This window comes from Prinia subflava, chromosome 4 (assembly GCF_021018805.1).
Source record: "Prinia subflava isolate CZ2003 ecotype Zambia chromosome 4, Cam_Psub_1.2, whole genome shotgun sequence".
NCBI classification, from domain to species: domain Eukaryota; kingdom Metazoa; phylum Chordata; class Aves; order Passeriformes; family Cisticolidae; genus Prinia; species Prinia subflava.
The window spans coordinates 21,924,981-21,951,156 of NC_086250.1; the positions used below are offsets into that span (position 1 = coordinate 21,924,981).

The 26,176-nt window shown below is 51.2% G+C and overlaps 2 protein-coding genes and 1 long non-coding RNA gene across 5 annotated transcripts; 1 reads left to right on the forward strand and 2 right to left on the reverse strand.

Annotated features, from left to right (window-relative positions):
- Positions 1 to 69: 69 nt before the first annotated feature.
- On the reverse strand, positions 70 to 6,279 carry LOC134549852 (uncharacterized). Its single transcript, XR_010080186.1, has 3 exons — positions 4,989 to 6,279; positions 2,517 to 2,648; positions 70 to 695 (listed from the first exon to the last, which is right to left on the reverse strand). It is a non-coding gene; the product is annotated as an uncharacterized LOC134549852 (long non-coding RNA).
- MICALL1 (MICAL like 1) lies at positions 1,654 to 22,953 on the forward strand. 2 transcript variants are annotated; one of them, XM_063395870.1, is made up of 16 exons: positions 1,654 to 1,867; positions 7,954 to 8,002; positions 10,062 to 10,203; positions 11,312 to 11,415; positions 12,112 to 12,239; positions 14,429 to 15,012; positions 15,542 to 15,605; positions 16,253 to 16,638; positions 16,913 to 17,391; positions 17,858 to 17,992; positions 18,307 to 18,433; positions 18,790 to 18,880; positions 19,028 to 19,101; positions 19,446 to 19,560; positions 19,896 to 19,942; positions 20,259 to 22,953. In XM_063395870.1, exons 1-16 carry the CDS (start codon positions 1,722 to 1,724, stop codon positions 20,378 to 20,380), a joined length of 2,793 nt encoding a protein of 930 aa, XP_063251940.1. In that variant the 5' UTR covers positions 1,654 to 1,721; the 3' UTR covers positions 20,381 to 22,953. The 2 variants fall into 2 exon arrangements, with proteins under 2 accessions (XP_063251940.1, XP_063251941.1); XM_063395871.1 differs by lacking the exons at positions 1,654 to 1,867; positions 7,954 to 8,002 and having other exon boundaries at positions 10,064 to 10,203; positions 11,316 to 11,415.
- On the reverse strand, positions 22,924 to 26,166 carry C4H22orf23 (chromosome 4 C22orf23 homolog). 2 transcript variants are annotated; one of them, XM_063395873.1, is made up of 6 exons: positions 26,036 to 26,166; positions 25,713 to 25,775; positions 25,173 to 25,349; positions 24,569 to 24,703; positions 23,348 to 23,448; positions 22,924 to 23,060 (listed from the first exon to the last, which is right to left on the reverse strand). In XM_063395873.1, the coding sequence occupies exons 1-6, from the start codon at positions 26,103 to 26,105 to the stop codon at positions 22,956 to 22,958; spliced, it is 651 nt and encodes a 216-aa protein (XP_063251943.1). In that variant the 5' UTR covers positions 26,106 to 26,166; the 3' UTR covers positions 22,924 to 22,955. The 2 variants fall into 2 exon arrangements, with proteins under 2 accessions (XP_063251943.1, XP_063251942.1); XM_063395872.1 differs by having other exon boundaries at positions 26,015 to 26,147.
- Between the last annotated feature and the right edge of the window lie 10 nt (positions 26,167 to 26,176).

Consider the following 26,176-nt stretch of genomic DNA (forward strand, 5'->3'; position numbering starts at 1 on the left):
ACAGCAACTGCCCTATTTTACTCTCCGAAGCCTAAATCTTTCCCAGGATGTGCTCAGGTGGATGTGATAGACAATGAGAACCCTGGCAGGTATCTCCATGATCAACTCCAATTCATAGCATAGCAAAAGAATCAGGTGTGTTACTGGGATTTTAATATCTGGTTGACATGTCGGAATTACAAATTTTTAGGGCTTATTTGTATCATCTGAAACACTCCAGTGGTTACAGGCTGTTCTCAGGTCTGTGAATATCCTGCTGCTTTGTCTCTGTCTGCCAGAGCAGCTTCCAGAGGATGCACAGAGACCATCCACTGATCCGCCTGGCTCCACGCCTTCTCTGCGGGACTGCCGAAGGTTAACTGAGCAGGACTGGCCCTTGGTGGAACGAAGCCAGGAGGAGCCTGCAGCTCTCACTGGGTGGGAAGATGGGCTCAGCGAGCTGCGGTGCCTGGCACTGCTTGAAGCCGGAGGAGTGCAGGGTGTTCAGCAGCATCAACAGAGCCCCACTGGTGCTGGGAAGGTGCTCCGGAGGGAGGTGGGGTGGCTAGAGCTTGAGCTTTGCCTGCTGCAGCAGGGTTTGGTGAGTGGAAGCGGTTCTGGACAAAACGGTCTTGTCAGAGGAAACCGCAGTACAGGGTCATGTACTCTGTGTCTCTGTCCTGGAGTTGTGAAGGGCCTGATTGTAATTATGGAACCTGGAAAGTCAAGAAAACCTCCCTCATTCTGATGTCCCTGAGGATACATCAGGAAGATGCTATCAGGCAGATCTGGCGAATGCTGAGTAGCCAGCTCAGGCTTTACAAAACTGACACAATGTTTCATTTCCTTTTTGCTACAGAGTAGTTTTTCTTGTGATTTACACCGTAGCTTACCTTAGGCACAGAGTGGGAAGATTGTACAAACCAGTACAGAGAATTTATTTTTCACATGTTACAGTTCTGGGACTGTAGAATGATAGAATGAAACAGTGGAGTAGAAGAAAGAAGGTGCTACGCATGAAATCTGTATGAAGGAAGGAGTGTTAGAGGCCATACAAAATAACCGCAGAAAATGGACTATTAAAGATTTGGAACTGGCACCAATTATCTCAACATCAGTGTGACGGTTTGGTCTTCCACAGAGGTAGCTGTTGGAGGTGAAAAGAATGCTAAGCTTAATAAAGTAGCCTTTAATAGTATCCTTCCCCCCTCTTGTCAAACCATCACCCTGAGCGCGCACACCAGCTCTCGTGACAATCCCTTGCCTCCATGTAGTGGGGTTCCTGAGATTGTATCGTGCTCTTCCTCCGCTTCTTCCAGGGCTTCCTGTGAAGCGCCTGCCTGTGGCTCCAAATGTCTTGATCTTCAAAGCTCTCTTTGGCCCCGAGCCTACCCTGGCAGCCACCTATGTCCCAGATGTACTTCACTGCCACGGTTTATGCCCCTAGGACTGCTGAGAACTGCTTCTGTCTGGAGCAGCCTCTGTCTAAGCCTGAGAGGGATCCAGAAATCATGTTGCCTAGTGGTTTTTAATCTAGTTGAATTTAAATTGTATTCAGGCCCAACTCTTTCCCCGAGGTGGGAGAGGGTGCTCTCCCCAGCACGCCGCCCTGCTCCCCGGGAAGCGCCCCGCCCGGGGACCCGGGAGCTTCCGCGGCGTGCCCGGGCCCCGCCCCCCGGAGCCCCGCCCCGGGAGGCTCCCCCCGGCTGGCGGCGGCGGCGGCGGTCGGAGCGGCCGCCCCGATGTCGGGTCCCCGGGGCGCCCTGCAAGCCTGGTGCCGCCGGCAGTGCGAGGGCTACCGCGGCGTGGAGATCCGCGACCTCAGCACCTCCTTCCGCGACGGACTGGCCTTCTGCGCCATCCTGCACCGCCACCGGCCCGACCTCCTGTGAGTGCAGGCCGCACCTTGCCTGCCGCTCGGACGGGGCGCCGCGGGGCCCCGGCTGCTGCCGCCGGGCGCTGCTGCCAGAAGGAGCGGGGGGCGCGGAGGTTTGGGACGCGGGACCTCTGGGACCCCACTTTCTGGAGGGGTTGGGCCGCCCGTGCCCGGCAGCGATCACGGGGGGCTCACGGGGGTTTGGCGGGGATGGAGGCACCGTGGGAAACGGCTCTGTTCTGGCTGGCAGGGAAGCTCCCAGAGCATGGACATGAGGGGCTCAGAGAGCGGATGTGTCTCCGTTGTGCTGATGTGCTGGTAGGGGATGTGCTGAAGAAGATGCTGTCGAGAAATAGTTGGGTACTGGGAATGAAGGATTCCATATTCCCAGGCAGTGCTCAAAGCCAGGTTGTATGGAACTCGGAGCAGCTTGGTCTAGTGGAAGGTTTCCCTGCCCATGGCACCAGGGTTGGAACCAGGTGATCTTTCAGATCCCTTCCAAGCCAAACCGTTCTGTCACTCTGTGTTTCAGCGAACGACCTTCTTACCTGATCCTGCAGACCTGTCAAGGTCAGGGTTAACAGAAATTATGTGATCTAAGGCTGGTAAGAGCATGGAGGTAGACTAGGGGTCCCTACACCCAAATGGAAGCAGTACATACCAGAGAAGAGACATGGTGTTGGTATCTGGGTGCGGGGGTGTTTTGCCTCAGCAAGAGGTGAGCTTTCACACTTCAGGAGGGCTGGAGGCCTGCTCTGCACAGGGACATTCCCAGCTGCCAGAGGCAGCCACTCTGAAATGTGTAGAGGCCTGGATCAGGTTGCTGCTTTCATTCGCTCCCTGCTTGTTTTCTCTGGATGCCACAGTGAAAGCAGGAGGTAGCAAATGTCAGTAGGGGTATTGAGCCTCTCTAGTCTCCCCCAGCTTGGGTGTCTCTGAGGGGGAATGTGAGTTTTGGGAGGCAGACAGTGAGTTTGTGAGTTTGGGATTGCCTGGGGCACCATGTCAGGCTGAGAAACTAGATGAGCTGCTGGAAAATGTCTGCCCTGACCTGCCGCTGTAACCCTGAGTGCCCCGGCGGTGCTGGGAATCTGGCGCCCATCTGCTCTAATCCTTGGTAGCCCTTGCAGGGTAGGTAGGCATCGCCCCACCTCACTGTGCCTCCAGCGTGCACATGCTCCTTTGCCTGCAGCTAAAGCTGACAAGGGTGATGTGTCCCCGGTCACGTTCTGCTCTGGGACTGGTGGTTCATCCTTTGAGGTTGCCTATATTGACCAAGTTCTCTTTCCTGAGCTGGCCTCAGGAAGGCCTTTTGCTGTGACAGCAACCTCTGTCAGGCATAGGGTTGACTGTGACTCCACTGGGGAGCTGTGGTGTCTGTGAGAGGGTGAAGCAGGCTGGTGTCCTTACAAGCTGAAGCTGAGCAGGTAGGCTGGAAACTGAACTGCTGCCTGCTGTGTTTCAGGTTGTTGCCCCAAAACCCTCAGCATGGTGTTCTGGAATTACTGAGAGCCAAGACATACAATGTCTTTGCATCATTCTGGGTCTTGAAGGAGCTGTGTGGCCTTGTATCCTGCAGCTCTTGGATGGTATGGCTTGCTCTGACTAGCTAGAGTGGAGCCTCTGAAAATGCTCCCAGTTGCAAGGCTTCTGGGTGGGAAAAGGCAAATTAAGGACAGGAACACTTGCAATTATTAGTTTTGTTGTAAATGACACAGTAACTGGGAACTGAAAAGCAGAGGTTCAGTAAAAGCTTATGATAAACACCACTAAAACCACCTGATGGTTTCCCGTTAACCATAGTTACCATCCCATTAAAGCAGAGGCTGCTGCTCTTAAGTTGTCAGTGGGCTTAAATCTGTTCATGGCAGATGTCCTAACTGCATGCTTTGCAGCTCCTCTGCTCAAGCTGCATTGTAGAGACAAAGCCCAAGGCCTTACAAGGACATGGCATGTTGTAGAAGGGTTTTCAGACGGCCATCAGGAGAGTAGTATAATTTCATCTGAATCCAACTTCTTCAGCCTGTCCTGATTTGGAAGTGGGAAGATTGGATCAGAGGCAGTAAATCTCGTGACAGCAGAGGAAAAGTGGTTGCCCTTTTCTTCTAAAGTGTTTTCAGTCAGCCCAGTAATGGGGCTTGGCAGGGATCTGTGAGTGCGTTTCTGACCATGTGCGGTCTTCCTTTGTGCGGGGCTCTCCTATCCCACACGAGAGCTGTGCTGTTCCCTGAAGGCTGGAGCCCCTCTGCAGGCATCTGGTTCCCTACTTCCTGCTGCCTTCCCCTGGGATTCCAGAGGGGAGGAATGGGCACATCCATAGGAGAGCTGAGCTGAAGCTCTTCCCTACTTGTATGACACCCCTCCTCTGCCACCCTAGGCAGTGCTGCTGTGGTGACTGTCAGCCTGTCCTGGTTTTCTGACCTTGCCTAGATGCACCCCTCTTGTGCTGCTTTGCTGAGAGGGGACACACTGATGAAGAGGCTGTCATGAAAAACCGTATGGATAAGTGAGACTGAGGACGGTTTTCCACATGACCCCTGATTTGAACATAATCACCGTGGAATAAGGCAAATGGCTTCAGAGGGTCACTGGCCTGGAGAGCTTTGGAGCAGCTCCCACAGAGCTCTTGGAAACACTATAGGTTTGCACTTTTTGAAAGAAGTAGACTGGAATTCCTCAGTGTCTACTGAATACAGCTAAAGGTGTCTTGAAGTGACCACCAAGAATGAGGTGCATACCTGTAGGACCTGTGTGTCACACCATGCAGATGAAAATCCCTGACTCCACTGTTGTAGGCACTTCACTTGGCTTTGTTGCCTCACTGTCGCAGTCAGGGAAATGGGAAACTTAGATTTAGCCTCTGACTGTGCTGACTGTGTGATGTGGACTGAGACATTTAATCTCTTCTCTTCCCTTTTCAGTTAAGCTGGCAACATCTAGACCAACTTGACAGTGGACTATGGGGATTAATGAGTTTGTCTGCTCAGTGCTCTAGAAATCTGAAGCATTAAATTAGTGTTTATAAGGCATTTGCTACAGCTTTAGTGAAGCAAAGAGCATCTTTCAGCATCCCAAGCTCAGGGAAGGATCTTGGCATTCATAGGTGAGAAGAATAAAGGAGTATGGCACATACCTTTGGAGTGCTGGGAGAGATGGAGGCTTGAGGAAAAACAGATGAGAGCTGTTTTAGAAATGTTGTTTTGTGTCCCTAGAGCCGTGGATTTGGTTACAGTCAGGATCACAAATCTTGTTTGTTCCTTCCCATGTACTGCCTGCGTTTCCCTGACTAGACCTGGGAAGCTGAATCGCCTATTATGTGGCACTGCCTTATAGAGCTGATGATTTATATTTTGAGGAATCCAGGAATTTGCTCTGGTTTTAGCTGTACAGCACACCCTCCCCCTTCCCTGGATCTGCTGTGCTCCCTGGCAGCTGCCCTAAACCCTGGTGTGCTTAGTGGCTCTGCATGTATCTAATTAGGTAAATGCTTGGGATGTTATCTGCATAGAAATATCACTCCAGGATATGGTACAACACTGGGGGTTGCTGAGTCAAGACAGTTGTTCAGCTGGGATAGCCAGATTCTTGCCTGTTCTTACATCCAATCCCTTGTGTCCAAGAGATGTTGGCAGGAGGAGGAGCCTGAGCAGGGCTGGATGAAAGATTGCTGAGATCAGGGCAAAGAAATAATCTGACATGCAGCCACATGTCACAGAATTGCAAGATGGCAAGTTCTGGGCTCTCTGCAGAGGAGGCAGTTTGTAGAGGGGAAAGGGGTGTGTCTGGAGTGACTTTTCCCCGTGCCTGAGAGGCCACACTCCTTGCACATTGGTACTGGGAGCTTGCCTGGAGCCACAGGGATGCCACGTGACCAAATGGCACTCCATATGGGAGTGCTCATGTCAGGAGCAATACAGGCCAGTGTGGTCCTGCTTGGCTTATCAGAGAGGAAGCTGGAAAATGCAGTGGAGAGGAACTGAATAAACTGATCACTGGGGTCTTGCACTGATGGACTTCAACGTCTCGGGTAAAGCTGGGTCTGCAATCCTAAATTAGTGGAAAAGAATCTTTCATTCCCTTGCTGCTTGGTAATCCCTTGATACCTCTTGAGCTTCATTCACATCCTTTCTGATGGCATATGCTTTTCCTAATGGAGTTGCCTTGGTTTACTAAAACAGCTTTGGTTCGCTGGGGCAGAGTGGAATGGACATGATGTTTTGTCTGTCAGAAAATGCTCTCCCAGCCCAGCCCACCAAGGAGTCTTCCAGCTTCCAGCTACACCACTCCCATATCCTGAAAGTGAAGGCATTCAAAATGAAAGCCATGAATGTTAGAGGGCAGTTGACATATAACTTTGTTGTTATTGCTTCTCCTGCATTCCAAGTTGGCATTTTCTTGAAAAAAAAAATACTGCAAGGTTAAAGGACTTCTCTTGGCAAAAACAAAACAAAAACTTAGAGAAAAAACATCTTCCAGTAAACACAAGTTATAATTACAAAAATGGCAGTGGTTTTGAATTAAAGTATAGGCTGAAGCTGAAGCCTTTGCTTCACCAGCATGTAGAGAAGGAAAAGTTGTAGTATTTTACGCAGTCTGAGCTCTGTACATGTATTTACATGAGCTTACACAGGAAGGTGACAGAGTTGAACATCCAGCCCGCCTTTCTGTGTGTCTGCTGCATTTGCTGCCACAGCAGTGAATGGCTGCAGCTTCGTTCATCTGTGAGGAAATGGCACCAGCAGCCTCTTGCTTTTGAACAGAGGAAGTGTAGTTTTATGGTGGTATAGGCAGCCAGGAAAACCTTCCTGAGCTCATCACTGACTTCCTCTGCAGCTTTGGGAAAGCTGTGTGAGGGGCATCGAGAAGGGACTGGCTGCCCTGCCATGTTGCATCAGGACAGGCTGTGTTGGTGTTACAGGAGAAGGCAATAAAATCCAGACAGGGATGGAGGAAGGAGGGTCCTGTAGCCCCTTTCTGCAGGTGCATGGTGCCACCTTGCCTGGATCCTGCACACCACCTTCGGGGTGGGAAAAGCATTCCCCCCTCTAGTCTGAATGGTCCTTCTGTGTTGATCTCCCAAGTTTTGGCACCTCTCTCTGGTCCATTGGGATGGGTTTGCTTGACCCGAGACCTCTCTGGACTCCGTCCTCCTGTGAATCCAGCTAGCAGACACACCAGTCTGTTGCATGAGGGTGCGTTTTTTTGTAACAAAGCTGAGGTCCTCAGCAGGAAGGAGCAGTGCAGCACAATGCTCTTTTCACACATTATACCCACCTGCGCATGCAAAAGGCATAACTAACTCATTCCTGCATTTCTCCCCCTCTTTTGAAACCCTGCAGACTGCTTTAACTTTCTGCCCTCTGCTTTCCTGGTGAAGGCAGCTAATCAGTCCCTGTGGGCAGGTTGAGTCCCCGGAGGGCTCCAGGGGAACAAGTGAAATGGGTTGGAACAAATGAATTCCCTGGGCTGGAGATGCTGGGATTCCTCTGTGTGCCCTGAGAACCTTGCTCTCTGCTCCGAGTTGAGAATGGTTTGTTGTGCACTGAGAATGTCTGGGGGAAAGCAAGGACAGAAGTGCAGTTTCAGATCTTCTGTGTCACCCCAAGTTCCTTGAGGTGGTGCAGGGAGGTTTGTCCAAGGACCCTCATAGAGCCACCTGAATCTGTTCCTTCTTTCTCTTGAAGTGAGGGATCTGTATCCCCATCCTCCACTGTTGTGCCAGTGGCCTTGGAAAAGCAAGTTTGGGATCACGTCATGCACTCTTTGGTGCAGCAGTGTGTGGTGCTAATTTGAAACATGGCCCTGGTATTTTTCTGCAGCTTTTAATCTCAAGGGCAGAAGTGTAAAATGAGAGACAAGAAGGACACTTTAATTTCCTGGTCACCACCCATTTGGGACTTGCTTTCTTTATTTAATTGCAATTTTCCTTTGGTTTCCTTGTCCAGTTACAACCTGAAATCTGCTTTGCCAAAATTTTGTTTATTTAGGATCTTACGTGTTGAGTTGTAAGGTTGACTGTAGTGGGAATCTACATATGATGGCATAGGGGCACTTTTCCTCTGCACTTCACATGGCTATTTTGTGCTTTCTCATTTCAGAGACTTTGATTCTCTCTCCAAGGATGATGTCTACGAGAATAATCGCTTGGTAAGTCCCCTTTCTGCAGTGCACAGAAGGAAGAAGTGATGTGAGAATGACTTGATGAAGGTCATGTAATGTTGGAGGAATTTGTGAGAGTACTGAGGGTGTAAGAAAAATCCATGTTTGTAAGTAACAGGCAGGAGCTTCTCTGAAAACAAGGGAATCTGAAACATGAACTTTCAGCCTGGTTATCCTAATAGTTGCCAAGACAAGATCTCAGGTGAAGATTTAAATGATGCAACATTTTCTTGACTTCAGTTGTTCCAGATTTGGAGGCAATGGAAGCAGGAAGCTAGTTTTACTTCAGGCATCAGCAGAGAGGAAGGTTATTCTAGACCCTGGTCTGCAATGTTCCCATCCTGCTTGGGACAGTCCAGTAGCAGAAGCAGGCAGTGTAGAATGGGGAGGTGCCCAAGCACAGGGGCTAGTGGTGGGACAGAGCAGCAATAGCCCTGTTTTGTTTTAAATGAGAGAAGGACCTAATTGCTGCAGGCTGCATGTGATAGTCTATGCAAAGGCATGGCCCATCACCTTCCCAAGATGAGTTATGCTACGTACACATATCTTAAGGGCATATGTCGAGGATGGGGCCAGACTCTTCAGTGGTGCCCAGCAACAGGAGAAGGGGCAATGAGTACAAATTGAATTACAGGAATTCCTCAGCTCAATATGAGGAAAAACATTTTTACTGCAGGATGGTGAGGGTGACAGAACACTGGGCTAGGCTGTCCAGAGAGGAAGTGGAATCTCTTGCTCTGGGCACATTTAAACCCCAACTGGATGTGATTTTGTATCACCCACTTTAGGTGAACCTGCTTTAGCAGGGGTTTGGACTAGATGATGTCTGAGGTCTCTTTCAACCCCAGCCATTCTGTAATTCTGTGATTTGGGATTTACAGGATTAGGACTGTCCAGTTGTGTCCTGGCATGTCCTTTCCTACACCAGTTGGCCTCTTTCAGTCATTAGCAACTTTTTCCATTCAAGACCCACACAATGGATATCTTGTCCTATTAGAGACCTCCCAGGTGGAGTCTCTCTTCATTCCTTGCTGCTTGCAGCCTTGTGTTCAGTAAGACTCAGTCCAAACAACTGGATTAAAGCCAGGCTGAGCAGACCAGGATGTCCATGGCAGGCACTTTTACACCCCTAGTTACTGCAAATATCCATTTTCTTTTGTTTCTCCATTCCTTTCCTTTTATATCTTGCACCCTGCACAGCATCTCATGCCACAGACACTAGGTATCTTCAGTCTTTACTCACACCCAATACTTTTAGCTGTGCACTTGGTATCTCACCATTCAGTGTCCAAACCACTCTCATCTGCTCCTGGCTTACTTCTCTTCAGTCTCTGCCATAGACTTGCACCCCTGTCTCTGGGAGATCAATGTGGATACGCTGCCCTTGGCTCAGCCGAGAGATGGCCAGTGGAAAGACAGTAATCCACACGCACTGCTAAGTGGGAAACTCTCCAACAGCTTTTTTCCTCTTCCATTCCTTCCTGTTGGGTAGCCGTGTGTGCAGAAGGAGGAGATGGATGCTTCTTATCACAGTGTCCTTGTTTCTGCTTGCTGAGACACAGAAAAGTACTGAAAGTACTGGCTTGTGCATGACAGGGTGCTGGATGTTGAGCCAGGATGGCTCTGTTGACTGTGAGAGGGGAAGATGTGGCACCCTAGAGCATGAAAGGATGCACACTCAGTGTTTCTGTGGGGTGAGCATTTGGGGTGGCTGAGGACACTGCTTGGTAGAGTTCAGTGTCGCTGGAAGTATCTGCCAGGCCCTGGCCCTTTGTGATGCCAGCCAAGACTCTCCCAGGCTCTTGTGTGAGGGCACTGCTGGTTGATCTGAAAAAACACTAGGTTTTTTTTCAGTGAAAACTTGAAGGGAACCTTGCTTCTGTTGCTACTTTGTTTAGTCAAGCAGCATGTCTGGAAGCCCCTGTCCATAAAGGATGCCTTAGGGTCACTATTTAACCTTCCCTGGGGTCCTTCCAATTTGATATTTCTGTTATTTTTCATGAAGCATCAGTTTTCTTTCCTTAATGCCTCTGTGCTGTTCCTGCAGGCCTTTGAGTTGGCAGAGCGGGAGCTGGGCATCCCAGCGCTGCTAGATCCCAATGATATGGTCTCCATGAAAGTTCCCGACTGCCTCAGCATCATGACTTATGTGTCTCAGTATTACAACCATTTCAACAACCCCAGCCAAGGTGAGTGTCCTCCCACCCCTCAGGCTTCCAGTTTGCCCCTGTTTGAGTACAGGAAACACAGCACTGCCTTGTGCTTCCCCCTTCCTGTGGCAACTGGGAGCTGTGTTTGTGGGGAAGGGGAGAGGAGCAGGTAGTACCTGCCTCTCCTGCATTTTGCTGGTGCCCCTGAGGAAGGCCTGGGAGAGTGCATTTGGGTGAGGTTTCACAAGAGGTGGGGGGTGATGTAACAGCTCAGGCTGTGGAAAAAGAAACGCCTTTCTCCTCCCTCTATGCTGCATTCCTGCCAGCTTAGGTTGGGCCACCACCCTTGGTGCTCACCAGAACCCTTTGTGATCCGCTCTAACCCACTAAAATAGGAGAGAGCTAGATAGGAGCCCATCTACCACAGCTAATTTTTATCACATAGGTACATGTGGTACATGGAGGTACATGGAGGACAGAGGTAGTGGAGCCAGGGTGGAATGTTTCAAATCAGCTCATCTGTCCCTATGACTGCAGCCTGAGCTGAGTGCTCTCAGACAGCCCTTCCCTGGCATCCTTTGGCTGGGTGGAGATGAGAGCTCCAGGTCTACTCCGTTTCAGTCTGTAGCCACAACATCAGATAAATCTCTTCCACCTGTATATGCTTCTCCAGGGATACTGGTCTCCCAGACAAGGAATCCTGCTGGGGACTAGTGTGTGAGTTCCAGCCCCAACAGCAAGAGATGCTTCACAGACCTGCTGACTGCCTGGAAGCCCTGGGGCCCACTAGGTCACAACAATACATCAACAGCTACCCCACCTGCTGTGGGCTTTGAGCGTTGCTTAGGGAATCAGATACAAAGAAGCCAAGTAGCATGTGATGAGTAAATAAAATAACAGTGGGAGGCTGGTCACAAAAGGGGATCCACAGCAGGCCAGGCTCTCTGGCAGCCTCACAGCTGACCCATTATTAGATTGCATTTGTCTCTTCCACCTAAAATAAGCAGTGAAGTTTTGGGAGCGGGAGGTCTCATCCTATGTCACAAGGCTGGAAGATCTTATTTTTTTTCCTCTCCCCTTCCTGCACATGGGAGGTGTGAGTCACCACTGCTCTCCATGCCTGATCTTCCTTCCCTCTTGCCTCCAGCCAGCGTCCCTCCGCCCATGAAGCGACCAACTGCTGCCTCCTCTCCTCCTCTGCTGTCCCGCAAGACACTCGTGGCTGCATTTGAAAGTCCCTCAGCACCACAGGTACCTAATTTCTTGATTCAAAGACACCCTGAGGCAGTGGTACTCCCTGCACTGCAGGTGAGGAGATGGGAAAATGCCTGTCACAGAGCCATGGATCTCTGCAGGGGCTTGCCTGTGTATTTTGGGCATGAGAGGTGTTTGGGATTTTGTCTCCTTACGGGATACAGCTGAAAGTGATTTTTCTCTATCTGTGGACTGTTATTTGTCCTGGGCAGGCAAGATGTTGGTAAGATTGCTGCTGGATGGTTCCTTGAACCACATAGGGTACAAACACTCTCCTTCCTATGTGGGGATAACCCTGTAGATGAGGAAAGAGCAGGAATGTGGGACTAGAAGGGCAGAAAAGATGCCTTTTATTTCAGATTTTAGCAGTTGTCTGGGATGGGACCTTTTTCAATATTTTACAGGACCCTGGTAAATGGGGTATAGATTAGCCCCTTCCACAGCCCTTCAGCTGTAGATAGGGCCAAGGCACCTTTTGGAGTAGCCTCTTCTAATTTGGGAGGAGGCAGCTTGCCTGTGCCTGGGCTTGAGGGCAGCTGTTGTGTGCATTGTCAGCCCCTGAGGTCAGCCCCTGAGCTGTGCCATGAGTCCTCAGTGATGGGCCTTGCAGAGGGAACAGCTGCTCTGGAGAATCCGTGGTCTGGGGAGCAGCTCGTGGCCCCCGTCATGAGCTGCCTGTGCCTTGTGTCCCAGGATGATGCCCCCTCGGAGCAGTCCCAGCGCAGCACACTCAGCAGCACCTGTGCAGCCTGCCGGCAGCATGTGCACCTGGTGCAGCGCTACCTGGCTGAGGGCAAGCTCTACCACCGCCAGTGCTTCAGGTATGTCGTGGCCAGCTGTGGTGGGGTGGCCTCTCTCCTCGTCAGACTGGGGGTCTGTGGCCTGCTGCACACCATCTTCGAGTGTCTGCATCCCTGGGCAACATGGAACATGAACAACAGTGCTTGAAGTGAGAGTGAAGATGTTCCATTTGCCCCCTGTCCCAGAGGTCTAACTAGCCCCTTGTGTCCCTGTGCTCTGTTCCTATCCTGCTCTCTGCCCCCCTTGCTGACTTGTGCTTTCCCACTTCACTTACTTGGAATCCCAGCCTCTTGAACTTCTCCCACCTCCAGAAATAAGGATGCTCTGCCTCTTTACCACCTGCCTACCCAGGACCTCCTTCACCTTCCATTGAGGTCTAAGCTATGACATCATGCTACAGACCTCCTTCCACCTACACTCCACATCCTCAACTAGATATACAGGCTTCCATGCTGCCTGGGTGGTGCTGAGCTCCAGGGAGCATATGGAGAGCTGCAGACTGTTAACAAACTGAGGAATGAGGGTTTACACATCAGCAGTTCTGAGTGCAGGTCCTTACCTGCAGCACCTGTGAAATCATTTCACTCTGCTTTCCCTGCTGTGATGATGAAGAGATGAAATCTCTCCCATGGGCCACAGGACAAGGGTTGGCATCTGAGGACTGAAACATGGAGCCACTGGGAAGATGCAGGGGGCCTCATTCACCTGCCTGAGCCAGTTGGGGATGTGCTGTAGAAACATCACAGGAGGGGAGCTGAGATGGGTCTCATCAGACTTCCATCTGCAGCTGGGACAAAAGCAGGAGTTTTGGGGTGCAGGTGCAACATTCCCACTGTCTTCATGGGTCGGGAATAGGAGAGGTGACATGTCAGCCATAGCACAGCTCATGGCCTTTCAGACTGAGCAGGGAAATCCCTGTAATTATATCCCAAATGTTTTGCCTCCTGATTATTTTCTATTTTCTGGGGGGGGTTTTGTTTGTTTGTTTGTTTGTTTTCCTGTGCTGATTCATGGACAGTATTTGGTCAGAAATGGCCTGTGGCAGTGGTTCCTGTGGGCTGATGGAGATAAACCCAAAGCAAACCACTTTCTCCCCTTGTCTGATCCTTCCGCCTCCTCATTTCATCATAGCCCTTCTCTCTCATAGAGTCCCTATGTCCTCACACTTCTGCTCTCCCTTTCAAAGAAAATCCCAGTCAGCTGGATGCCCAGAGCAGAATTCCTTGCCAAAATTATCTGCTGGCAATGTAGGGTAGCCAGCTGCTGCAAGCACCGGATATTCAGACAAGAAGGAACAAGCTTGGTTTTCATGGGAGTGCTTGATTAGCCTTTGGCTGTCTTTCATGTATGCTATCCACCTCCCTTCCCAGGTGGAGAAGGACTGACTTGGTTGCAAGTGCTTTGTATCATGCTTGCACCTGGAGGGCTTCATTAGGAAACATTCAGAGGCTTAGTGGGGGAAGAGTAGATGATCCAAGGAGATGTGGCAGACAGCAAAGGACAGAAAAGCTATTAGCCCAACAGGCAAGGCAGAGTGTAAGAATGGGCCTGCTGCATAAGGTCCTTGTCCTTCCAGCCAAATCCTGTGGCCCAGCTGGATGCCATGATCAGCATAACTGAAGCTGAGCATGAGACCAGGTCAGGCTCATGTATTCTTTCTCCTGAATACTCTGGAAGCCTCCAATTCAGTAATTTCCCAAGTTGAAATTGATGTTATTTTATTTAATAATCAGCATTGGGGAATGGTTGTTTTACGAATATGTCTGACAGCTCTTTAACATGCCAGGACTCTTGGCCCCACAAGGTGGTCCATAGCCTCCAGTTCTGAGGCTCCAGTTGCTCCATAATTCCGGTTGATTCACTGTTTCATGTCTGTGAATGGTTAATGCCTCTCCCCATTCTAAGTGTGGAAACCACACCATATCCCAGTACTAACTGTCACCCATCTGCATCTATTAAATCCTTTCTGAGATGAAGGAAGGACCCAAAGGTATGCAGTATTTGAGTTGTGAACTTGCCATGGGTTCCTACAGTGGCCTAGTTACATTTCTCTACTTTTCTGAATGACTTCCCCAAGGGCACTCTAGGATTTAATAATAGGGGTAAGAACTAACTCTTTGTCCCTACAAGGGTCTTCCAGGTATGTTGCCTTCTGTGAAGGGTGGGATGGCATCACCCATCTCATGGTGCTCTCTCTTCTCATTGGCAGGTGTAAGGAATGCTCCAGCATGCTGCTCCCAGGGTCATACAAGCCTGGGTCAGAGGCAGGGACTTTTGTCTGCATGCAGCATCGTGGTAAATTGGCCATGAGTGCGAAGGCAGAGAGGAAGCCCAGCCCAGCCCAACAGTCTCCAGAGCTAAAAACACCTGAGACTGGGGCTGACAGCATGGGAGAGAAAGCCCTCCAGGCAGGAGCAGAGGTGGGGAAGGACAATGGTGACTCCCAGGAGAGTGTGGCAGAGACCCCTATGGCTGCAGAGGGCCTTGCTGGCCCAGCAGAGAAGGACAGCACAGCCAGCAAAGCAGAGGCACCGACACCCCCTGCTCACGCTGGCGATGAGGCACCTGTCTCCCAAACTCCCCCCAGGCCTCCAATCCCCAGCAAACCTGTGGGGCTCACCCAGGACAAAGCCAACTCGCTGGATGGACGGCTCAGAGACTCACGTCCCACCCCAGCCCCAAGGAAGGCCACTGATGCGTCTGCCCTCTCCCCTCCAACCTCCCACCCTGTCCCTCGGCCCAGGTCCACTCTGCAGGGCGAGGGCAGCGAGTGTGGGCCCGGCATGGTGAACGGTAAGAGGGCACTGTGGTGGCAGGGGTTACCCTCCACATCCTCAGTGGGTGCAGGTTGGCTGAGTTCCCTTCCTTCTCTACAGCCTGACACTCTTCTGCCTCCAAATAAATCTTGGGCTCAGACACCAGGTGTTTGCCAGCAATTGCCGGCCATCCCCACAGCAAGGAGGCCACTACTAGTTTTCCTGTCTGTCTGCTCCCTTGTATTTCTCCAGTGCTCTCCAAAGCCAGCAAGCCAGTGTGGAGGAAGATGGTAGAGCTGGAGGAGTTTGCAGGTCTGGGAACAGAGGGGCATGTCAGTTCTCCAGGTGCAGCTCCCAGGGTGAAGTGGATAGAAAAAGGCAAAGGGGATGTTTGGGGTTAGCTGGCTGCATCAACTGTGGGAGAAATGCCATGAGGTTTTTAGTGTGTGAGAATGGCCACCTTCCTGTGGGCGGTGGGAAGGTGTCTAAGAGGTGCCTTATGTTGATTTAACCTCTTTCTTCATGTCCTTTTGGTGTTGTGACAGTATGACTCTATGTCTTTCTAGGTCGGGTACCTGAACCCAGCCCCCCTGTCCCAAAACCTCGAGGGAGACGCTGCTCCTCTGATCGGTATGTCCTTATGTTTGCAGATCACCTGAAAACTCCATAGCAAGGTGCAGCTATGAGGACAGCACAGCTGTCATCTTCTCTCCCACCTCCATCATCTTGTTAGGAGGATATAAGCTTTGACCAGGTTCTTTTTCTAATAAATGCTAGTCCAGCACGGTCAGGCTGACAGTGTTCATCCATACCGCCCAGGGCATTTTTCTCTTATTGTAAAGAGTTTGAGCGCTTCAGAAAGGTGTTTCTGTGGCATGGGCAGATTGCCAAATGCCTTCTGAAATGGCCTTGCTTGTGGGTGCTGAGAAGGGGACATTTGCCTGCCTTGTGGAGGGTTTGTCCTGGGAAAGGTGGGAAGATCAGCTAGGTCCATAAAGCTCAGCCTTTACCATTGCTTAGCCTATGGAGGCTGTAGTATTCAGACACCAAAACGCTGGGCCGGCAGGCAAGTCAGGCAGGCTGTGTTTCCCTAAGCCCACAGAGAGTGAGACACTGTGTCAGGGGAAGCCTAGGGCTATCCTTGGATGAGAAAGCTGCTCCTGCATGGGAGACATCCTGCTCTATCCTTCCTTTCCCCCCAAGGGCTAAGTTCCTCTCCAGTGCCTTGCTACCCCACCTTGTCTCTGCCATCTTGATTTCTCTTTCTCTTCTACCAGAGGTGGAGCTGCTGCAAGAGCCAAGGACCCACCATGGATGGCCTTAGTGCAAGCAGAGCCCAAGAAGAAGCCAGCTCCCCCTCCTCCCCCAGGCAACAGCCATGAGACTCCAAGTAGGACTTCAGAGGAGGTGGATGGGGAGGAGGTAGGGAAAGCTAGGAGTGAGGAGACCAGGTCTGATACCACAGAACCCAAACTGTACAACCCCTTTGAGGAAGAGGATGAGGAGGAAGTGGAAAATGCTGACACCCAAAAGAGCACACCTGAGCAAGAGCAGAGTGAGACTGCTGCCAAACCTCTCCACCCCTGGTATGGCATCACTCCTACCAGCAGTCCAAAGGCAAAGAAGCGGCCAGCTCCTCGAGCCCCCAGTGCTTCCCCTCTAGGTGAGCTTCTTCCCACTCTTTTATCCCTCCTCTGCAGCCCCTGTGCATCCCCTTGGAGGTTCCCCCTTCCCAGGTGCCTCTGCATCACCCTGGCAGGCCAGGCCTTTATGCAGTGATGGTTGTAGCTTGCATTAGCCATGTCCTCTCTATCCATTGGAGCACAGCATTTACAAGGAAGATTTTATGCTGACCCTTGTCTCCAGTGTATACCACCCTCTCCTTCTGTTCCTGGCTGTCCCTTCATTCCTCCCTGAGCTCTCCCTTTGCTTTGCAGTCCACCACCCAATCTCCAGGCTGTCACACTCTGAACCATCATCGTCCACCCCATCTCCAGCCCTCAGCCTTGAGAGCATCAACTCTGAGAATTCAGCCAAGGTGCTAGAAGACACTGATGAGGCCTCAGTGCCCAAAAGCTCCTCTGAGCCCACTGTGCACATGCCAACAGCCACCAAGACTTCCAGCACTGATGCACCGCTGGCCAGTGTCTCTTCCTGTGAAAGCCCTGCTGTCCCAGCCAGCCTGTCCACCAACTCCTCCTTCTCCTCCTCCAGCGAGCTGGCCAGCCTCAGTGGGGAAATGCAGCCCAGCACCCTGCACACCAGCAGGAGCATATCCACTGGCAGCCTAAAGACCAGCCCCAGCCAGCCGACCCCCAAGCCTCCAGCTGGGGCTAGCCCTACACCCATCCTCCTGGCTTTAGATGGGGGTGCTGGGAGCCCTAAGACGTCTTCCTCACCCAAACCACAGCTGAAGGTGAGATGATGACCTTCTTCCCATCCAGATCACAGGGCTTTTCTTCCCCATCCATCACTTGGTCACAGGGGATCTGTGAGTCCAGGCTTGCCTCTTTGGTAGGCTAGATGTGTGACCACCTGAAAGCAAGCTTCAGGCCTGTGTTAAATGGTGGCTCTGCTTGTACTCTGCCTACCCCATGTGCTAAAGAAGAGGCAGGATGTCATGTAGTCTGAGCAAACAGGAAGGGAACCATGAAGGAAAATATTTCAGCATGCTTGTGAGAGAGAGGCTGGGAAACTGATGTCAAACAGTAGCACAGCTGGTTTTTTGACTAGGTGCTTGTGGAGATGAGTGTTGTGTTCCTTCTTTAGGAGGCTGTGGGGCAGGACAAACCCTAGTGCTGCCCTGTCTGCTCATTCCCACCTGTTAGGATCCCTTCCCTTCCCTGGATGCTTATGTATCTGCTTTTGTCCACCTTCTCCAGTCTTCCTGCAAGGAGAACCCCTTCAATCGGAAGCCATCACCTGCTGCCTCCCCCTTGGCAAAGAAACCTCCCAAGGGCTCCAAGCCTGTGCGTCCTCCTGCACCAGGCCATGGCTTCCCACTGATCAAACGCAAGGTAAAAGGGCCCTTGGGAGCAAGGAAGGAAAAGCCAGCTCTGTGCTATCCCCCAGGGCTGTAGCAGTCTGCAGGCACCCTGCTGATGCAACTATGGGCAGGGATTGCAGCAGGTGGCTGTGGCTGGGGAGCAGGCTACACCTTGTTCATGAAAGCACCATGGCCTTCCTTTGCACCAGAGTGGGGATTTCAGATCCACACTTTGATGGAATATTCTGTTGTCCCCCTGCCCTTGTTAGTGTTGACCAACCTCTGGATTACCCCTGGAAACTGGGGTCTGGTGGTAATGAAAGTGTCTGATTTATGGTTTGGCAGGTGCAGACAGATCAGTACATCCCTGAGGAAGATATCTATGGGGAGATGGATGCCATTGAGCATCAACTGGATGAGCTGGAGCACCGTGGGGTAGCCTTGGAGGAAAAACTGCGCAGTGCTGAGAATGGTATGTGGGTTGGGCTGTCTATGGGTGTGGGGCAGGACAGACTCTAGAGCTGCCCTCTCTCCAGCCAAGGAAATAGCAACAGTGACTTCCTCCCTGCTGATTCTGGGGTTGGAATAGCACAAGAAGCTGTGCTGGCCTGCAAGATTGGTCATAACTTTACCCTGAACATGGAGATGTCCCTAGAATGGAAACAGGTGGCAGAAGAGATAGGGTCTCTCTGGACCTCAGAAACAGGCTAAGGTTGGGTTGGCTCTAGCCCAGTGCCCCTCCCCTGGCTTGGCAGAGCCCAGCCTGTTGCAGGGTAATGGGATCCACCAGGGCTGGGAATGGCTCTGAATTATCCCTTTGCTTGGCAGACAACCCTGAGGACAGCCTGCTTGTGGACTGGTTCAAACTCATCCATGAGAAGCACATGCTGGTGCGCCATGAGTCGGAGCTCATCTACATGTAAGTGTGTGCAGGCGTGTGGAGAGGCACTGACACTCTCTTGGGGAACCCTTTCTCAGCCCACCTGAAATGGTGCCTCCAGGGGAGATCCTGACAAAGGCTCTGGAGCCTTGCAGTGCTTCCCAACATTTCCCCCTTCATTTGCAGCTTCAAGCAGCAGAACCTGGAGCAGCGGCAGTCAGATGTTGAGTATGAGTTGCGGTGCCTCCTCAACAAGCCAGGTAAAGCACCACTCTGGGTTTGCTTACCCCTTTTTTCATAGAATCATAGAACTCATTGAGTTGGAAGGGATCAACGGACAAGGATCATTTTTGCACTGGGCATCATCTGCCCTCTCTCTAGGTGGATCTCAGAAGAGAGGCAAATCTATAGGGATGCCTATGCAGTCAGCTGGCTCAAGAGGCTCTGTCCCACCTCAGTGTATGTCCAAGCCTTGTGCAGGGACATGCTCCTTTTGGAGCAGGGTAGAGGGGATTGTGCTGGAGATCTTTGCCCTGAAACTCTGAATTTCAGTGCTCCTTCAGCCATGTAATTGCCTGTCTTTCCCTGGGGTTTGGCTGGGTAGAGAAGGACTGGACTGATGAGGACCGAGGGAGGGAGAAGGTGCTGATGCAGGAGCTGGTGACCATCATTGAGCAGAGGAATGCCATTGTGAACTGCCTGGACGAGGACAGGCAAAGGTGAGTGAGGAATGGGGTGGGCTGGGGGAGAAGGGGAAATGCACAGTCTGTCTGACTCAGTGCCACATGAGCACCTTGTGGGGGTATCCCTAGATGTCTGTGTTGCTGATGTCTTTACTAGGCTTCCCAATCCTTGTCTCTTTGAATGCTTTGTGTGGGAAAGCTAGGACAGCACCTGCAGCATGTGGGATTTATCCTGCTGGTTGCAAATGCTGACATGACAGTGATGGATCTGCCCCTCTATGGCTTTTAAGTAGGAGGATCTCCAGCCTTAAACAATACAGCAGCTGTTTTCAGGGCTGAATTACTGACCTCTTTCCCATTCTTTCTTTCAGAGAAGAGGAGGAGGATAAAATGTTGGAAGCCATGATTAAACGGAAAGGTAAGAAACAAATGGGAAGCTTTTTGGAGTGATGTTTTCACTGCAGACCCCAGTAAGGGGCAGCACAAGCCATTAGTGAAATTAGTGAATGTAGTGAATTGTGTAGGAGAGATTGAGCCTATTCTGTGTAAGCTGGGGAAACTTTCCTGTAGGGCCAATAAAGTTAGAGGCACAGTTGTGCTGCACAGCCCTGTTATCAGAGAAAGTGTGCATGCAGTAGAGGGCTTTGATTCATGGCTCTCACCCTTGCCCATTGTCGTGTGTGTCTGTACAACTATTGACATCCCACAGTAACAACCTCCCTTTGCAACCCCAGAATTTCACAAGGAGATGGAGACCGAGAGCAAGAAGAAAGGCAAATTCAAGCCCATGAAGGTGCTTAAGCTGCTGGGCAACAAGCATGACTCCAAGAGCAAGTCACCCAAGGAGAAAAGCTAGAACAGGGGAACACCAGCAGTGGGAAGGGAACCCTGACTCGCCTCTCTATGGCCCTGGCTTGCCTCTCCTCCTGCTCCCTCCCCAGGCACCAGAGCTGCCACTCCAGGAAGATGCCAGCCCAGAGTGGGTGAGCATGACCAAAGCCCTCCCCTTCCCGAGGCTGTAGGGGAGCATAGCCATACCCTCCATGAAGCCTTGTTAATTAGGCGGGGAGAAGATGGATTTGCTTTTCAGATACGTTACCCAACTGTGTGCTCTTGTCATTAACTGAGAACAAGCAGAGGAGTTTTGTGTTTGTGGCAAAACCTGCACTAACTGCACCCCGTCCCTTCTCCTGCTCTAACTGTGCCTCTGACTTCTGCCAGGAGGGGACTGGGCCTCCTTATCCCTCCCTGCCTGCCCACTCTTGTCCCTTTTCTGCCCCCTTTTTAAATTCAGGAGAAAACTGACATTAGAATCAGGATCCTTTGGGTTTTACTGGCCTAAACTAAAAGGTTAAGAAAATACTCCTGCACCACAAGGCTCTAGAGCCACAGCCAAAAAAAACAACTGGTGCCCTATTTATTTTAAGCCGTCACCTCCGTCAAGCACCAGGGGTGGGTGGGCTCCATCCCAAGGCTGAGAGGACCCAAGGGGATGGCATACAGCTGCTAGGATGTAGCTCACGTGCCCTACTCAGGAACCCCACTGCTGCTAAACACTGCTGACTCTGCTGCCTTCCTGGGGAGAGAGGACCTGTTCCTTTTCCAGACAAGGGCAGAAAAGCTCGAGATTGACTGAGTGCTGGTGAGGGGCACTAAGCTTGTGTCCCTGCTCACCATGGCACCCTTGAGCAGCAGGGGAGAGAGGTGTGGTCACAACTGACCTTGACCCAGCTTAACCTGTGTATACTTTAAAAGTGCGCAGATGTGGCTGGTTATTTTTTACACCTTCTTTACTAGATGAATTCAAACCTATCCTAAAACTTTAAGCCCCTTATTTTACTTGTCATGTGTGCGCGTGTGTGTACATCAGAGGAGGGAAGGGGAAGGGGGGCAGTGTCCTTCCAACCATCCCTTCTTCCTTCCATTTTTCCTCCTTCCTTCCTGCCTTCACTTCCAAGATGATGAGTTATTTATTGAATTATTGGATCAGTCTGAATTAGAGTTTCATGGGTGTTTGGTTGGTCAGCTGTTCATCATGTCTTCTCATTAGCAAATTAGACATAACCAGCCCTGAGCCATCTGCTGCAGTCTCTTCTAAAAACCCAACAGGCTTTAGCCAAAATGCTCTCAGAGCAGTGCCTTGCAAGGTGGCTGGTGTAGCATTCTGGAGAGGGATCCTCATGTCTCAAAGCCAGAGGGACCCGAGCCCCTCCTCAATTCCAGTCTGGCCCCCATGGCTGGGAGCTGGCCAGCTGAGCCCTGCGCTGGTAAATGCCATTTCACCCTTGCCATACCCAGCAGGCTGATGAGGAGCAGTGGTAGGGGAGATCCCAAAGCTCAACTCTTTTCTAAGGAGAACAAATGTGCTTTAGAGCCTGCTGTCACATCACTGTTGCCAAAGGCCATTTGGATCGCTGCAGCCTGCCACTCCTTGGCCCTGCGCCCGGTCAGAAGTTTGATTTATAAATTATACTGTACTAACTCCATGACTTCCATTCACCTGAACAGAAATAAAAGAAACATTGGATTTAAAAAATGATTGTGGATTAGGTTTCTGATTCCTTTGTGCACTCACGTTGTTCCAGAGCCAGGGCATGCTGCCTGGCTTTGGAAAGTGATTGAGTATTGCTAAGAAGCAGAGGATGAGATCTTAAGGAAACTGTAAACTGGACGTTATGCTGGGATTTGCACAGGAAAAGCAGGACATCATGCTTCAGCCTGCTGGAGGACAGGGGTGCAGGTATTTATGAGGTGACCAGCCATTTCCAGTCTCTAGGAATACAGTAGCTGTTCTGCATACCGTGCTTTCAGGAACCAAAAAATCACAGCAAGCCCACAGCAGAGCAGCAGGTACTGGGGTGAAATCCCCTGTCTGTGCTTGGCAAGCTGTGTTCCTGATGCCTAGTGGGCTGTCACCAAAGGTTTGCTGATGCTGATGCTCATAGCCACAGTGACCTGCAGCAATGCTAAGGGTTTGCACAAGTCTGTGCAGCTGCATTTCCTCCAGAGACATTCCTGGAGTCATGAGGCAAGGAGTGAGCAGGTTATAGGTGTGGTGGCAGCATGTGTTACCATCATGCTGTCACGAGAAACCTCCACCTCTGGGTAGATGGGAAGGAATGACATTTCTATGGATGGATTGCTGTACCCTGAGGCTCTGCATAAGCAAAAGAAGGCTCTGCATTGTAATGTTTTGGGAGCCATTGCTATCTGTTTTCATGTCTTTAATATTATTGAGCAAGAAGGGATCCAGTGTGTGGGAAGCATTTTACAACTTCTGTCACTGTTTATGTACAAATTGGTCCTGCCTTCTAGTTTTAGGCAGCAGATGGTGCTGCCCCCTCTTTGGAAACAGACACAGACCAGTCTACGATGCTGAGAGTCTGGGAAGAATAGGTGGGAACAAATTCCACTTGTGTTTTGCCCTTGGCCTAGTCTTGGAGATTGGATTTGTTCCCAACAGGGAAGGCTTTTGTCATGATATTTCTCGTTTCCTCACTTCTCTTCTTGTCAATGATCTCCATCTCATGCAATTTCTGCAAAGTACAAAAGGGGAGAGCTGAGCAGGGAGAAAGCCAGCAGCATTTTTTCTTCTTTTGCCAATCTCAAAAACAAAAGTTCTATTTCCCTGATTAAGTTAAATCAGAGATGGAAAGAAAGCTGAAAACCGTTATCCACCATTCCCCAAATTCACGCCTGAGCTGTGCCAGGAAGGGAAGCAGCTCTGTGTCTCCTTCCCTGCTCAGATATCAAAGACTCTGCTTTATGATCTCTGACACATGGGGTTCCTTTCATGCACTGTTCAGCCCAGGCCCTTGTATACCTGTGAGATTTCAGTGAGGACGATCCCTTCATACTTCTTGCCCTGTCCTAGAGCTTCCATTTCTGCCAGGAATTCCCTCCTCTCTTGAATTTCATTCATCACTGGTGGATAAGAGAAAGAACTTTGGAAACAGCATGCAGCCAAAAGGCAAGAAAACATGTTTCTGTCTAGATCTGAATCCCCAGTTTCCTAGTTCTGCTTGAACTGATGCTTCAGTCCCATCAAGGCAGGGTGATAACTGCTATAACACTCACCTTGCTCAACATGTTATCACAGTACCTCAGTAGTCCCTTACATAATGGGAAATGCCCCCTCTGCCCAACTTCTTACCAATCCCCGACTCCCTGGAACAGTAGTTTTCTAGTTCTCTTTATGCAGACAATTCTCTTTTGCTTGTGGGCAATTTAACCAGTCTGTGGATGGAGACAGAACCTGCTGTTGAGGTTCATTAGTTGACATGCATCACCCAGTGACTACAACCATCCAAGACCAGGCACAGATCATCAGCTGTTGTTTTGTAGCACAGACCTGCAGCCAGCTGATCCAAATTCTCTCACAGACATGTCAAGGACAACATTCGGCTTGTGACAAATGTTGCAGGCTACCAAGCATCTGTGAAACCAACTGCACTGGCTCCCTGCACCAGGGACCAAAGCACCCCTTCTGTACACATTATTATTGCACTGCCAATCTCTGTCCTGCCCTGGCTGGCAAAGGGCTGGCAGGGCTGTACACATGCATTGAAGATTCAAGCACAGAGAGGTATTAAGGTAGCATTTTGTTATCCCAGTATACTCTGCAGGCCAAAATCTTTCACTGCTTCAAATTCTGCTCAGTATTGAAGCTTTGCTAGTATAACTGCTGTGGAATGGCCCAAACTGTGGTCAGGCTGTCAAGTGACCTGGTCTATGTTGAGTCATGCTTGCTGGGAAAAGGACCAACAGTACGTGAGCTTGCTTCCCAGGTATCCCTGCACATCCCTAGGCTATTCCCCTGCCAGGGTGCATTTTGTGTGGGCAGCCCAGAGAGCTATCTGCCAGCAAACCTCGGCAGTATAAGCTCTGTGAGGATGGCTGGATCAGAGTGTTACAGCAGCAAGTTCTTTCTCTTGGAGACTGGGTTTTGTGGCTCCCCCTGTAATGGGCCTGCCACCCAGCCCTAGGAGGGAGCCGGCTTCCCATGCTTCCTGCCTCCCTCCCTCCCAGGGACATGAAGATGTACATTCTTCAAACCGGTCAGGCTCAGCTATCTCCTCTTCCTTTTTCTGAATGAACACCTGCTCCACCTCATCGTCCACCTCATCCTTCCCTGTTGCTAAGATGTTTTGAAGTCTTCTCTTCTCCTTTTCCAAATCTCCTGTGAATGCCAAAGGAAAAAAAAATTATTATCAGCCTATCTCCTCATGGAGGTGCCTGACCACACTGCTTCCCTGCTAACTGTGCCAGAGGAAGTGTTTCTTTAATGTCAGTCTATCCCTGGACTGTGTGCAAGCACCACATGGGTGTACAGAGCCCACCAAATGAACATCAGAGGTGTGGTTCACATTCTTGTGCTAGAAAATCACGTAGTGCTCTGTTCTTACTCAAGGACTGTGCAGGTCCCTATCACCTGTCACCCCCCAGCTGGCAGGCAAAAGTCAGCAAGCACTTACAGCAGACGTTCCCTCAGAGATCCGTTTCTGAAGCATCTTTGAAGACTGAGAGCGTGAGGACATGGAGCAATTCAAATACACTGTCACTGCTGAGATTGAGGCAGTGGATGGACAGAAGGGGAAGAGAGGCTCCAGGCATCACCATGTATTTATTAGCAGTGTTTGCTGACTTACGTGTGGGCTGTGGCTTGAATTTCTCTCGGGTGTAGGCATCTCCTGCCTGGCAGACCTTGGCAGGACGGAGAAGTGGTCTAGCTGGAAGCCTGTGTGGCTGACGGGCTGCTGAGCAGGAAACAGGCACTGGCTGTTTGCTGGACGGGGGGAATCTCTGAAGGGGCAGGGCATCTCCTCCTGGGGGACGAACCAAAAATAACAGCAAATCAGGCAAAGGAGACTCTGGATGGGTGGCTCTGGGCCATTGCCGGCAGATCTACCTGTTGATCCATAGTATCATCAAAAAGACCCCAGTGCCCCACATGTCTCATCACCCTGGTCATTGGGCGTGACAGACTGCGGTTGTGCCTTGTTTCCTGGCTGACCCGTGGGGACAGCTCACCCCGTTTGTCCCCATGTGCCAGCAGCTGCTGTGCTGCTGTTTTAAAGCACTTGCCCATTCGAGCAGGCTGGGGGCGAATGCCCCCGTCTCAAGCCAAGATGCAAAAGCTCCCCACCACAGCACAGCAGGAGGCAGGAGAGCCAGGAGAACTCACTCACGTTTCACATAGTCCATCAGGTATCGCTTCTGGGAATGCGTCACCTGCAACTCCTCCATCATCGCTGAAAAACACGTGTCCATAAGAGGCAGCAGAGCCGGCCCTGGGCTCACCCCACCTCACAACCCCAACCCGAAGGGGAAGATGCGGGCTTGGGAGACTCCAGCCGGGTCGGCGACACCAGCGACAGGTCCGCCCGGTTGCCGGACCGCTGTGGGACGCTCTGCTTCGGGGCGAGGCACGGTGGGCGGGTCCCTGGCGCCCAGAGAAGCCGGGCCCGGCCCCTGCCCGCTCCACCGTTACCTCTCACTAGCTCGAGCGTGCCTGTGCTGTACCGGGCCCGGCTGCCCGCCGCCGAGGGCCCGCCGCGGCCCGTGGGCCCCGCCGCCTCCATCGCGACGCGCGGCGACCGGGCGGGACCGGGGAAGCAGTGGCGGTCGCCATGGCAACGGCGCAGGCTCACTT